This window comes from Tachyglossus aculeatus, chromosome 17, assembly GCF_015852505.1.
Source record: "Tachyglossus aculeatus isolate mTacAcu1 chromosome 17, mTacAcu1.pri, whole genome shotgun sequence".
NCBI classification, from domain to species: Eukaryota; Metazoa; Chordata; class Mammalia; order Monotremata; family Tachyglossidae; genus Tachyglossus; species Tachyglossus aculeatus.
The window spans coordinates 52,879,047-52,891,593 of record NC_052082.1 but is presented as its reverse complement, the minus strand read 5'-3'; the positions used below and the strand labels follow the sequence as shown (position 1 = coordinate 52,891,593).

The 12,547-nt window shown below is 50.2% G+C and overlaps 1 protein-coding gene across 1 annotated transcript in view; it reads left to right on the top strand.

Moving 5' to 3' along the window:
• The window catches only part of PITPNA (phosphatidylinositol transfer protein alpha), a 30,648-nt gene extending 25,118 nt beyond the window's left edge, over positions 1-5,530 (top strand). The window contains exons 11-12 of the mRNA XM_038759065.1: positions 3,931-3,999; positions 5,308-5,530. Of these exons, the coding sequence (XP_038614993.1) occupies positions 3,931-3,975 (45 nt within the window). The 3' untranslated portion in view covers positions 3,976-3,999; positions 5,308-5,530. The remainder of the gene's footprint in view (positions 1-3,930; positions 4,000-5,307) is intronic.
• The last annotated feature ends 7,017 nt before the right edge of the window (positions 5,531-12,547 follow it).

The window sequence follows — 12,547 nt, the reverse complement described above, 5'->3', positions numbered from 1 at the left end:
TAGATAATGGCCTGTGGGATAGGCATTAATCAGAAGGATATGGGTTCTTCTCCCAGCTCTGCCCCTCGTCTGCTGTGTGACCTTGGACAAGTCACTTAACTTCTCTGGGCCTCAGTGACCTCTGTAAAATGGGGATTAAGAGCATGAGCCCCATATGGGGCAGGGACTGTCTCCAACTTGCTTAACTTGAGTCTACTCTAGCGCTTAGAACAGTGCTTGGCACATAGCATTTAACAAGTACCACAGTTGTTATTATTATTATTATTAGGCATGCCCTAGTCCCTTTGTCCTCTTTAGGGAAAAATGTTAGCAGTTCCACCCCGGATCAGGAGGCTGGTTGTCCAAAATTTTTTTTTATCAATCAATCAATCAGTCGTATTTATTGAGCGCTTACTGTGTGCAGAGCACTGTACTAAGCGCTTGGGAAGTACAAGTTGGCAACATATAGAGACAGTCCCTACCCAACAGTGGGCTCACAGTCTAAAAGGGGGAGATGGAGTACAAAACCAAACATACTAACAAAATAAAATAAATAGAATAGATATGTACAAGTGAAATAAATAAATAGTTTTATGGTATTTAAGTGCTTACTATGTGTCAATCATTGTTCTAAGCGCTGGGGCAGATACAAGATAAGCAAGTTAAAGTCCCTATCCCACATAGAGTTCACAGTCTAAGTCAGAGGGAGGAGGTTTTAATCCCCATTTTCCAAATGAGGTAATTGAAGCACAGAGAAATTAAGTGACTTGTACAAAGTCACCCAGCAGAGCCAGAATTAGAACCCTGGTCCTCTGATTCCCTCTCCATCCCCCCATCTTACCTCCTTCCCTTCCCCACAGCACCTGTATATATGTATATCTGGTTGTACATATTTATTACTCTATTTATTTATTTCACTTGTACATTTCTATCCTATTTATTTTATTTTGTTGGTATGTTTGGTTCTGTTCTCTGTCTCCCCCTTTTAGACTGTGAGCCCACTGTTGGGTAGGGACTGTCTCTATGTGATGCCAATTTGTACTTCCCAAGCGCTTAGTACAGTGCTCTGCACATAGTAAGCGCTCAATAAATACGATTGATTGATTGATTGATTGATTCCCAGGCCCATGCTCTTTCCACTGGGCCAGGCTGCTTCTGTTCCTCCAAACATCCCGTGCCAATCAGCCAATCACTGGTACTTACTGTCCAAAGCACTGTATTAAACACAAGGAAGAGTTCAACAGTAGCTTCATCCATTCAATCATATTTATTGATCGCTTACTGTGTGCAGAACACTGTACTAAGCGCTTGAGAAGTACAAGTTTGCAACATATAGAGATGGTCCCTACCCAACAGCGGGCTCACAGTCTAGAAGAATAATGATGGCATTTGTTAAGCACTTACTATGTGCAAAGCACTGTTCTAAGCACCCGGGGGGATACAAGGTGATCAGGTTGTCCTACGTAGGGGCTCACAGTCTTCATCCCCATTTTACAGATGAGGTAACTGAGGCTCAGAGAAGTTAAGTGACTTGCCCAAGGTCACACAGCAGACATGTGTCGGAGCAGGGATTCGAACCCATGACCTCTGACTCCAAAGCCCGTGCTCTTTCCACTGAGCCATGCTGCTTCTCTTGCCTGTCCACAACTTGCTTACAATCTGGCACTTCTGGAGGCTGATTCCTGGTAAACAACACGACCTAGTGGAAGGAGCTTGGGCTTGGAAGTCAGGAGAGCTGGGTTCTAATTCTGACTACCACAGGCCTGCTGCGTGACCTGGGACAAGTCAGGTGATTTCTCTGTTCCTCAGTTTCCTTATCCGTCAAATGGGGATTAAATATCTGTTCTCCCTCCCCATTAGATTGGGATCCCCATGTGCGACCGAGATTGTGTCTGATCTGATTATATTGTATCTACCCCAGTGCTTAGCACAGTGCTTGGCATGGCAGAAGTGCAGCAGATATTATTATCGTTATTAGTTTGACCCAGAAATGGCGTTCCGAACCTGATCTCTTGCCTAGTCTGGGCTTTGGGGTTGGGGTGAACCTGTCTCCCCTCCATCCCCAGGCATTTTCCTCATCTTCCTTTGTGCTTCTGAACACCTCAAGATGGGGGTTTTCACCCCCCACCATGAAGTTCGGCCCAATTACCAACCGAGGGCCCTCCCAAACATATCGGGTCTTGCATCAAGATTGCCACAGGCACTTCCTTGTTCCTGGAGTGGACTGGTTCCTGGAAGTCCTGCCATCCCAGGTCTGCGGGAACCCCTCTGGCCTGGCTTTCCCATGATGTCAGCCAAGGGCCTCTGGGAAAAGCTGGTTGGAAAGGGCTGCCAGTGGTGCCCGTCTCGTGGAGTTCCAGGGACCGCAATGGGTAAACTGGCCAGGGCAGTGGGGGCCGAGCCCGCTCAGGCTCCCCGGGGTTCGAAGGGCCTGTAGGGAGGGCCGCACAACCTGCCCGGTCCCAAAAGTCATCATCATCATCAATCTTATTTATTGAGCGCTTACTATGTGCAGAGCACTGTACTAAGTCGCCCTCAGCATGGGTAACCCAGGCCCCACTCCCTCCACCGAGAAGACAAAGTCTTATTGGGAGCAGCCATCTCCAACCTGCCTCCAAAGGGCTTGGTAGGGTGGGGTAGAGAGTGGCCTCAGGAGCAGGCTTGATCAGTCAATCGTATTTATTGAGCGCTTACTATGTGCAGAGCACTGTACTAAGCGCTTGATGACGATGATGATGATGGAGCCTCCGATCATAGGGAAGGATCGCCGCGGGCTCCCTTCGGGGAACGGCTGCGTTTCTCGCCCCCAAAGCCTTTACTTTCTGCTGCCCAACTTGGAGGGTCTATCTCTCTTTGCAGCCGGAGTGGGTTAGATGAGTTAATGACTTGAAAGGTCAAGAGAAATTCAGTCCATCGTATTGAGCACTTACCATGTGCAGATGCACTGTACTAAGCGCTTGAAAGAGTACAATATGATAGTAGACACATTCCCTTCCTACAGTGATGATTTTGGGGTGTCCGGCACATGTGGAGATCTGATATTTCAGTTTTTAAATTGCTCAAGAGGGTTGGGCCCTGCTAGCCCTCTGAATAGAGAGCTGAGCCGAGGCTGGGGAAGCCCAGTTCACCTAGTCTATCAAAAGTCCCAGACTGAGCCCCCTCCTTCCTCTCCCGCTCCTCCTCAATCAATCAATCAATCAATCGTATTTATTGAGCGCTTACTGTGTGCAGAGCACTGTACTAAGCTCTTGGGAAGTACAAGTTGGCAACATATAGAGACAGTGGGCTCACAGCCTTACCTCCTTCCCCTCCTCACAGCACCTGTATATATGTTTGTACGTATTTATTACTCTATTTTACTTGTACGTATTTGCTATTCTATTTATTTTATTTTGTGAATATGTTTTGTTTTGTTGTTTGTCTTCCCCTTCTAGACTGTGAGCCCACTGTTGGGTAGAGATTGTCTCAATATGTTGCCAACTTGTACTTCCAAAGCGCTTAGTACAGTGCTCTGCACACAGTAAGCGCTCAATACGATTGATTGAATGAATTAAAATGAATGAAAAGTGTGTATGGGGCGCCCCCCTGTGGTCGAAAGTGCTTGGCACACAGTAAGTGCTTAAATACCATTATTATTATTATTATTATTGTTATTGTTATTATTGTTATTATTATATATACTGCACGTGGGAAGTTTAGCGAGGGTAAGGCCGGGGCCCTGCCTCACCCGAGCCTACCAAATAATGATCCATGAAATAGCAGAGGTACGTAAAAGATGTATAAGAAATGACAGAAGCCCAACCATATTACAGAGCTTTCCCAAAGCGGCCCTGTTCAGAACCAGTCTGGTGGGGTTAATCTGGGAAGCCTCTGTGGCGGAGGTGGGTTTTTAAGTAATATTTGAAGGATGGGCAGGGATTTCCTATCTTTTTCCCCCTCTTTCTATTTCAGATGAGAGAAAAAGACCCTGTGAAAGGAATGACAGCAGATGACTAAAGCCACCCCTTCCCCTCCTGCACTGTATGTACCCAGAGAGCTTCTCCCTGTGCATGCCCCAGAGCTAAAATCCGTTCTGGACCGAAAGGCCCGATCAACTTATTGTGGGGAACCGGAAAACTACCTTGTCACTCGTCCTTTCCATTAGTGGCGATGACGGGCTGGCCTTGTGGGCAGCAGTCTCACTTTGGATCATGTTTTCAATCATTCACAAACTTCGGGAAGTTGCAGGGGAGTGTTTGACTCGTAGAATCACATCGCGGGGCTAGGGGCAAGGGAGGGGGGTTTGGGAAGGAAGGACTAGGGACCGAAGGAAAAGAGAAACAGCTTTTGTCTCCCTACAGTATCACTGGGGCTGTGGCCAGTCTGGAATGCCCTTGCCCCCAAAATATCCGTTACCCAACCCCTTGTTCCCATATCCTACTTCTCCCCTCTTCTCCTCCCGCCCCCAGCTCCCCTCCCCAAGGGCAGTGAAGAGCCAAAGCAGGAATAAGCCCCCAGGCAGTAACAACAGCAGCCATGAAGAAGATTCCTTTCTCTTGATAGTCACCGTCTATGGCCTCTTCTCCTTTCCATTCCATCACAGCTGGGTCGAGGCCTGATGGTTTGGTGTCTCTCAGATCGGGTTTGTACCGTGACAAGGTTTGGCTGTTCTAACCCCTCTGTCCAACCTGGGCCGGCCTCGTGCTCCTCTGAAAGGTCACCGACCAGGAAAAAGTGACAGAGGCCCTCTCACACGCCCACTCACCGTTGTTTGAATGGTGTCTGGGGTGACCACATTGGTGGGACTCTTTGAAAATGAACTCCTCAATTGCTCCAAGCCGTTGGTTTCCCTGTGCTCTTCTCTAAAACCCTTCCCAGTTCCTTGTGTTTTCCCTGTTTGGAGTTGTCCGGTCTCTGCCGAATTCAGGGTGTCCTCGGCTGCAGCCTGCCCGCTGTGGGTGCCCAATCCTGACACTCTCCCCAAAGGGCAAACTGCCGGCTTTGCCCTCTTCGGTCCCAGAGGAAATTGCTTTCAAACTAGGAGTTGCTTCAGTTCACCACTATCCACCATAGCCTGGGGCCGGAGGGATCATGGCAGCCTCTCCTCCTTCCTCTCCTCCCTCCTCTCCCCTAGAAAGTGTTTCTCTTGTTGCGGATGGGGAAAGAGGAGGGCAGGTGATCTGGGAGGGACAAGCTTGTGAGGGGGGAATCCCTGCCACCCAGAACCGCCCAGACTTTGAAGCCGTCGGCCTGACCTCTCTGAACATCTTGGATTGCATATTAAACCTGATTCACCAGTGTGTTTCCATTTTCCCTGTTACTTCGTTAATAACTGGTTTTCTCTTCTAGTTTTGCAAGACAGTGGTCAACAGGAAGGTCCAGCAGCTCCATCCTCCCGAGGGACCGGCCGTCTTCAGACCCAGCCTTTCTGTTCCCATCCGGCATTTTTTTCTTGGTTTTTTTTTTTACCTTTTTTTTTTTCATCCTCTTCCTCCTCTCCCCACTCCCCCAGCTAACTCTAGATGCCCTTCAATATTGTGAACAAATAGACCGTCTGGTATTATTAAGCACGTGTGTGACGGGGCCGCCTCTTCCGAGACGTGTGGCATGTCGGTTGCGATGTTTGCGGCTTCCTCCACCCCGCCCTCCCCATCTGTCCATTGTGTTCAGGCCCATTTCCACGTGGCCCTATTTTATTTCCAAGTGACACTTTTAGGCGAAGTCGTCACCTTGTGATGTGGTGAATTAGATGATTTCCCGTTTTTTTGTTGGTTTTAAACCCGGGATAAACCGAGGCCCCGGTCTCTGACCTAGCTCCCCAGCCATTCAGGGCGCCCTTTCCGGGGAGAAGGGGAAATATGGGGAGTCTTGGTTGGCTTGCGGTCCGGCGGGATGGTATTGCAGCCTCACAACCTCTGACCTGCCCGCAGCCCTGGCTCGGTTGGCACCCTGCCGCTGCTCAACCAACCAACCTGGGCCACGGCTCCCTGGGCATGAGCCCTGGAAACGCTCCTGGGCCGTCCTGCCTCCGGTATTCCCGTGCCCACCCACAGATCCCCGCCCCAACCCCGTAGAAGTATCCCTGCTCCCGGCGAGGGCTGGTCTGGGGGGCTGCGGACGTTTACCCTCAGAGCCGGGGCTGCGGTTCAGCAATAATCCTTTCGCCCCCCTCCCCAACCCCCACCTCAAGGCTGGTGGGGATGCAGGGGACCTTGTCTGTCTGGGCTGTGGGAGGAGAGCGAGCGAGAGGAGGCCGGCGGAGCGCGTGTACAGCGGGCCGAGAGCCCCTGCTCTTTCCGTGGCCGTGCTCATCTCCGCTCTAGACAATCCAACGGAGCAGAATGACACCGGGGGTCCAGCATGCGGGAGGCGTTGGCTGCAGCCGAGCCAGACCCGCTGGCCTGGGACCAAGGGCGCGTTCTGCCTCGTCCCGGGCATTTTGGGCGCTGGGGTTCCCACGCTGGGTCGGATAAACTGAACATGCCCTCCCCAGAGCCGGGAGTGCTTGAGACAGCTGCTGCCTCCCCGTGTCCTCCGTTCTTTCTCTCTACCGACTCTGGCTCACCAGCCCGACTCCTGGGCTCCAGGGTCCCCCCTGCCCTAGGGCCAGGAGGCAGGCCGGTCCCAGGGCGGTGGGCCGTGGCCGTTTATCCCCGGGTTTCCGTTAGTTTGCTTTGCCTTACTCATTTCCAAGTGCAATAAGAGTGTTGAACTGACCCAGGAATCCTGACTGACCCTTCCCTGTAGACTGCCCCTCCCTGCAAAAGTCCCATCATTGGGTCTCCAAGGAGCGGGTCTCAACGAGGCAGATGCCCGCCCATCCAGCTCCAAGGCAGCTCTAGCCGGCAGGATGGATCTGGGGGCCGGGAATGTCTCTGGAAAGGCATCCTCCTGGGCATTCGCACGGTTTACCAGCCACCTCTCCTCAAAGGGGGTCCCCTTCCACCGATGTGGGGGCATGCCGGTTAATGATTAACCCACTGTCCTCCAGGGACCTGCCCGAAGGACTGAGTGTCAATGATTTCCTATTGGTTGGCCCGTTTTGCCATTCGGCTGTGTCTAATTCAGCTTCAGCAGGTTTCTTCCTGCTGCTGCATTCGTTGGCAGGGTGGGGCCTGGGGGTCTTGTCATCTCTGTTGAAACAGACGGGCATTCTGAGCAGATGAATGTTTACGGGGGGGGCAGCGTCAAATCTACAAAGTGGGTGGAGAAGCCTCAGTTCCAACACAGACCTCCTGCGGTTCTTGAGTAAGCTGATGCCCAAAACTCAAGGCTTTCATCGGCTGCTTTTCCCCCCCCTTTTCCTCCTCCCCTCTCTTCTTCCTCCCTCACCAAGGAGACCCAGAGTAGAAGCATCTGCCTGAGCTGGATTAGAGGGAGACCTGAGGAGCCAGCCTCAGCCTACCCTCGAAATGTACAGAAGAGGAGTTATCTCTCCCACAGTTGGTGTGGCAGTGGACTGGGAGGGGATGTTGCCTCTTACTGGTCCCTCTCTCCCCTCTCCCAATAATTTCTGGCTCTGGGAAGGGAGTCCTCCAGGGAGTTATGGGAGGAAAGGTGGTGTCTCCAGGCCGAGGTCTGGAGCTCCATTGGATTTTCAGCCCCGCCAAATTGAAGGGGTAAGAGGTTCTCCGGAGAGAATCTCCCAGGACTGAGTGGTGGGGCCCGGTGGTTTCTTGTGAATGGTGACAGTCTCATACCTCTCTGGGTCCTTCTCCCTTCCCACGCTGGGACCCCTAACACGGATCGGTTAGTTCCTAGCGCTATTCCTTTTACAACATACACTTTGTAGAATGGACTAGATCACCTTGTTGTTTCTTTAATGTGAGTTGGTGCCTTTTTGTCTCCTAATCTTCCAATACAGATATATTGGAAAAAATATATATATAATAAAACCCTAGACCAAGCTTTCCAGAGTCTGGCTTGTCGGCCGTTAACTTCACAGGAGCCCCTCTTACCCGGTTAACAGCCGAGGCAGATTCAGACTCCAGTTGACGTCAGGTCTTAACACATTCTGTGGAAAGTACGAGCTGGATTCACTGTTAGTTTAATGTATTCATTTGTCAGATGGCCGGTGCTGCATCTGTTCAGGGAGTTAAGGTTTTGTATAAAGAAACCCTCGCTTTTAACTTCGAATGCCCTTAAGACATCTCCTTAGCTGAATAAACAGATATAGCCAGAGAAAAGACTTCATGATCCAAGGATGAGTCGGGGGAAGGGAACTGAAAGGAGCCTCGTAAATCAATCAATCAATCGTATTTATTGAGCACTTACTGTGTGCAGAGCACTGTACTAAGCGCTTGGGAAGTACAAGTTGGCAACATATAGAGACAGTCCCTAAAGCCAGGTCTCACTTGCTGCCGGTGGGGTGGGGGGGACGATATTGATTTTTTGAGGGAAGGGGCAAATTATCCGCCCTTGAGAGATAAATCTATCTTGTGATCTATGCCCCTTATGCTGCTCTCTCTCCCCAGCCAACTTGTACTTCCCAAGCGCTTAGTACAATGCTCAGCACACAGTAAGCGCTCAATAAATTCGATTGAATGAATAAATGTTATGTACATAGGGTGTCTGGTAGACATGGAGGCGGACCTGTTTTCTCCCCGACTATGCTTTCCCAAATCCCTTCCTGTGCCTCACAGAAGTAGGTTTGGGACGTGGCGGAGGTCAAGATTTAGACTGTCCTAATTTCAGGTCTTGGAGTTAAGGTGTGTATCTGCTAGGTTTGGATGAAATTTAATCCTAAATGTCAACGTGACGGGAACTCAGGGCCTGCCCTCAGGGGGTAAGGCCGTATTTAACTCTGGCCCATCTCCCTCCACAATTTATAGAAGTCGATTGAGAAGTTCCCATGATTTTGCCTCCTTTTGGCCTGAGTTCTGAACGCTGAATCCTGAGTTGGGGAGGAAGCCAGGTTTTCCGCGGAGGAGGTGGGAAGCTGGCACTGAAGCTGAGCCTATGCTCGGCCCTTAGACAGGTCAGCATGGCCTGGACCACTGCAGGATGCAGGATGTGCGGGGGCTGTTAAGGGAGGGAGGAGAACCAGCCAGGCCCAAGTTCAGGGAGCAGCTCCACGAGCATTTGTCCTTGAATGGGAGGAGGTGGAAAGGGAGTGTCCCTTACTTCCTTGACAACTGAATAACTTGCTTTCTGAGTTTCCCAATCGGAGAAATTTCGTTCCAAGATTGTGGGTAGGAGGTTGGAAAGAGAGGGCTTGGGCCTGGGACCCCCGAACCTGACCTAGGCTAGGAGGGAAGGGAGCTGAGGCTGAAAAGTTTGGGGGGATTGGAATAATAATAATAATAATAATAATAATGGCATTTATTAAGCGCTTACTATGTGCAAAGCACTGTTCTGTTTAGACTGTGAGCCCACTGTTGGGTAGGGACTGTCTCTATATGTTGCCAATTTGTACTTTCCAAGCTCTTAGTACAGTGCTCTGCACACAGTAAGCGCTCAATAAAGACGATTGATTGATTGATTCTAAGCGCTGGGGAGGTTGCAAGGTGATCAGGTTGTCCCACGGGGGCTCACAATCTTAATCCCCATTTTGCAGATGAGGTAACTGAGGCACAGAGAAGTTCTATTTGTTCTGACGGCTTGACACCTGTCCACGTTTTGCTTTGTTGTCTGTCTCCCCCTTCTAGACTGTGAGCCCGTTGTTGGGTAGGGACCGTCTCTATATGCTGCCAACATGTACTTACCAAGTGCTTAGTACAGTGCTCTGCACATGGTAAGCGCTCAATAAATACGATTGAATGAATGAAGTTAAGTGACTTGCCCAAAGTCACACAGTTGACAATTGGCGGAGCCGGGATTTGAACCCATGACCTCTGACTCCAAAGCCCGGGCTCTTCCCACTGAGCCGAAGCAGCATGGTGTAGTGGATAGAGCACGGGCGTGGGAGACAGAAGGTCATGGGTTCTAATCCCTGCTCTGCCACTTATCTGCTGCGTGACCATAGGCAAGTCACTTCACTTCTCTGTGCCTCTGTTCCTTCATCTGTAAAATGGGGATTGAGACTGTGAGTCCCCCAGGGGGACAGGGACCGTGTCCAACCCGATTGGCTTGTATCCACCCCAGCGCTTCGTATAGAGCCTGGCCCATAGTAAGCATTTATTAATAATAATGTTGGCATTTATTAGCACTTACTCTGTGCAAAGCACTGTTCTAAGCGCTGGGGAGGTTACAAGGTGATCAGGTTGTCCCACGGGGGGGCTCACAGTCTTCATCCCCATTTTACAGCTGAGGTAACTGAGGCAGAAAGAAGTGAAGTGACTTGCCCAAAGTCACACAGCTGACAAGTGGCGGAGCAGGATTTGAACCCAGGACCTCTGACTCCAAAGCCCCTGCTCTTTCCACTGAGCCACGCTGCTTCTCTTGTGTGTGTTAAGCGCTTAACAGAGCCCACTGTTGGGTAGGGACTGTCTCTAGATGTTGCCAACTTGTACTTCCCAAGCGCTTAGTACAGTGCTCTGCACACAGTAAGCGCTCAATAAATACGATTGATGGATTGATTGATTATTTGTATTAGATCTAGCCCCGACGAGGCAACACCACTCAGAAGCTCAGCCTCCTCCCTTCCCAGAGAAGCAGCGTGGCTCAGTGGAAAGAGCCTGGGCTTTGGAGTCAGAGGTCATGGGTTCAAATCTGGACTCCACCAATTTGTCAGCTGTGTGACTTTGGGCAAGTCACTTCACTTCTCAGTGCCTCAGTTCCCTCATCTGTCAAATGGGGATTGTTGTCGACAAGCAGGGTGCAAAATAGGTTAAGCGGTGTAAATCGGCCGCAGGGTTCGACTCGGAGACATGAGTTCAGGTAGAGCAGTAAAGAAGGAAAGTGGCTACGAGTGACAAGCAGCCCCTGCTTGGGGAAGCAGTGTGGCTCAGTGAAAAGAGCCCGGGCTTTGGAGTCAGAGGTCATGGGTTCGAATCCCGGCTCTGCCACATGTCTGCTGTGTGACCTTGGGCAAGTCTCTTAACTTCTCTGAGCCTCAGTTCCCTCATCTGTAAAATGGGGATTAAGACTGTGAGCCCCATGTGGGACAACTTGATCACCTTGTATCCACCCCCAGCGCTTAGAACAGTGCTGTGCACATAGTAAGCGCTTAACAAATGCCAACATTATTATTATTAAGCAGCCCCGATCCCAGCCGCTTCTTCCTCTTTTATTGGGTTTCAAATCCGAGCTACACATAGGATTCCCGAGAGTTGTGCTGTACGGGAGGCCTTGGCATTCCTAGATCCCAAGTTGAAGTACAACGTTTGTTTGTCGTGGTTTGATTAGTGTTAAAATCCCAGTTTGCAAGATGTTATCAGGAGATAACGGTCAACACAGGATGGGGACATTCCAGACGGGAGCCACTTTGGTTAATGTTACTTTAGAAACACCGGAGTGCTTTCGGTCTGCTTAAAATAAAGGGTTAATGTTGGTATGCACAAGATGGAGTCAGTCATGCCAAGTTTGCTGGTAGACAACAGGGATTAAGACTGTGAACCCCCCGTGGGACAACCCGATCACCTTGTAACCTCCCCAGCGCTTAGAATCAATCAATCAATCAATCGTATTTATTGAGCGCTTACTGTGTGCAGGGCACTGTACTAAGCGCTTGGGAAGTCCAAGTTGGCAACATATAGAGACAGTCCCTACCCAACAGTGGGCTCACAGTCTAAAAGAACAGTGCTTGGCACATAGAAAGCGCTTAATAAATGCCATCAATCAATCGTATTTATTGAGCGCTTACTGTGTGCAGGGCACTGTACTAAGCGCTTGGGAAGTACAAGTTGGCAACATATAGAGACAGTCCCTACCCAACAGTGGGCCCACAGTCTAAAAGAACACTGCTTGGCACATAGTAAGCGCTTAATAAATGCCATCAATCGATCAATCGTATTTATTGAGCGCTTACTGTGTGCAGAGCACTGTACTAAGCGCTTGGGAAGTACAAGTTGGCAACATATAGAGACAGTCCCTACCCAACAGTGGGCTCACAGTCTAAAAGGGGGAGACAGAGAACAAAACCAAACATAATGCCATCATTATTATTAGCGTGGCTCAGTGGAAATGAGCACGGGCTTTGGAGTCAGAGGTCGTGGGTTCAAATCCCAGCTCTGCCAATTGTCAGCTGTGTGACTTTAGGCAAGTCACTTAACTTCTCTGTGCCTCAGTTACCCCATCTGTCAAATGGGGTATGAAGACTGTGAGCCCCACGTGGGACAATCTGATCAATCAATCGTATTTATTGAGAGCTTACTGTGTGCAGAGCACTGGACTAAGCGCTTGGGAAGTACAAGTTGGCAACATCTAGAGACAGTCCCTACCCAACAGTGGGCTCACAGTCGGATCACTTTGTATCCTCCCCAGCGCTTAGAACAGTGCTTTGCACATAGTAAGCGCTTAGAGAAGCAACGTGGCTCAGTGGAAAGAGCACGGGCTATGGAGTCAGAGGTCATGGGTTCAAACCCCTGCTCCACCAATTGTCAGCTGTGTGACCTCGGGCAAGTCACTTAACTTCTCTGTGCCTCAGTTCCCTCATCTGTAAAATGGGGATTAAGATGTGAGCCCCCAAGTGGGACCACCTGATCACCTT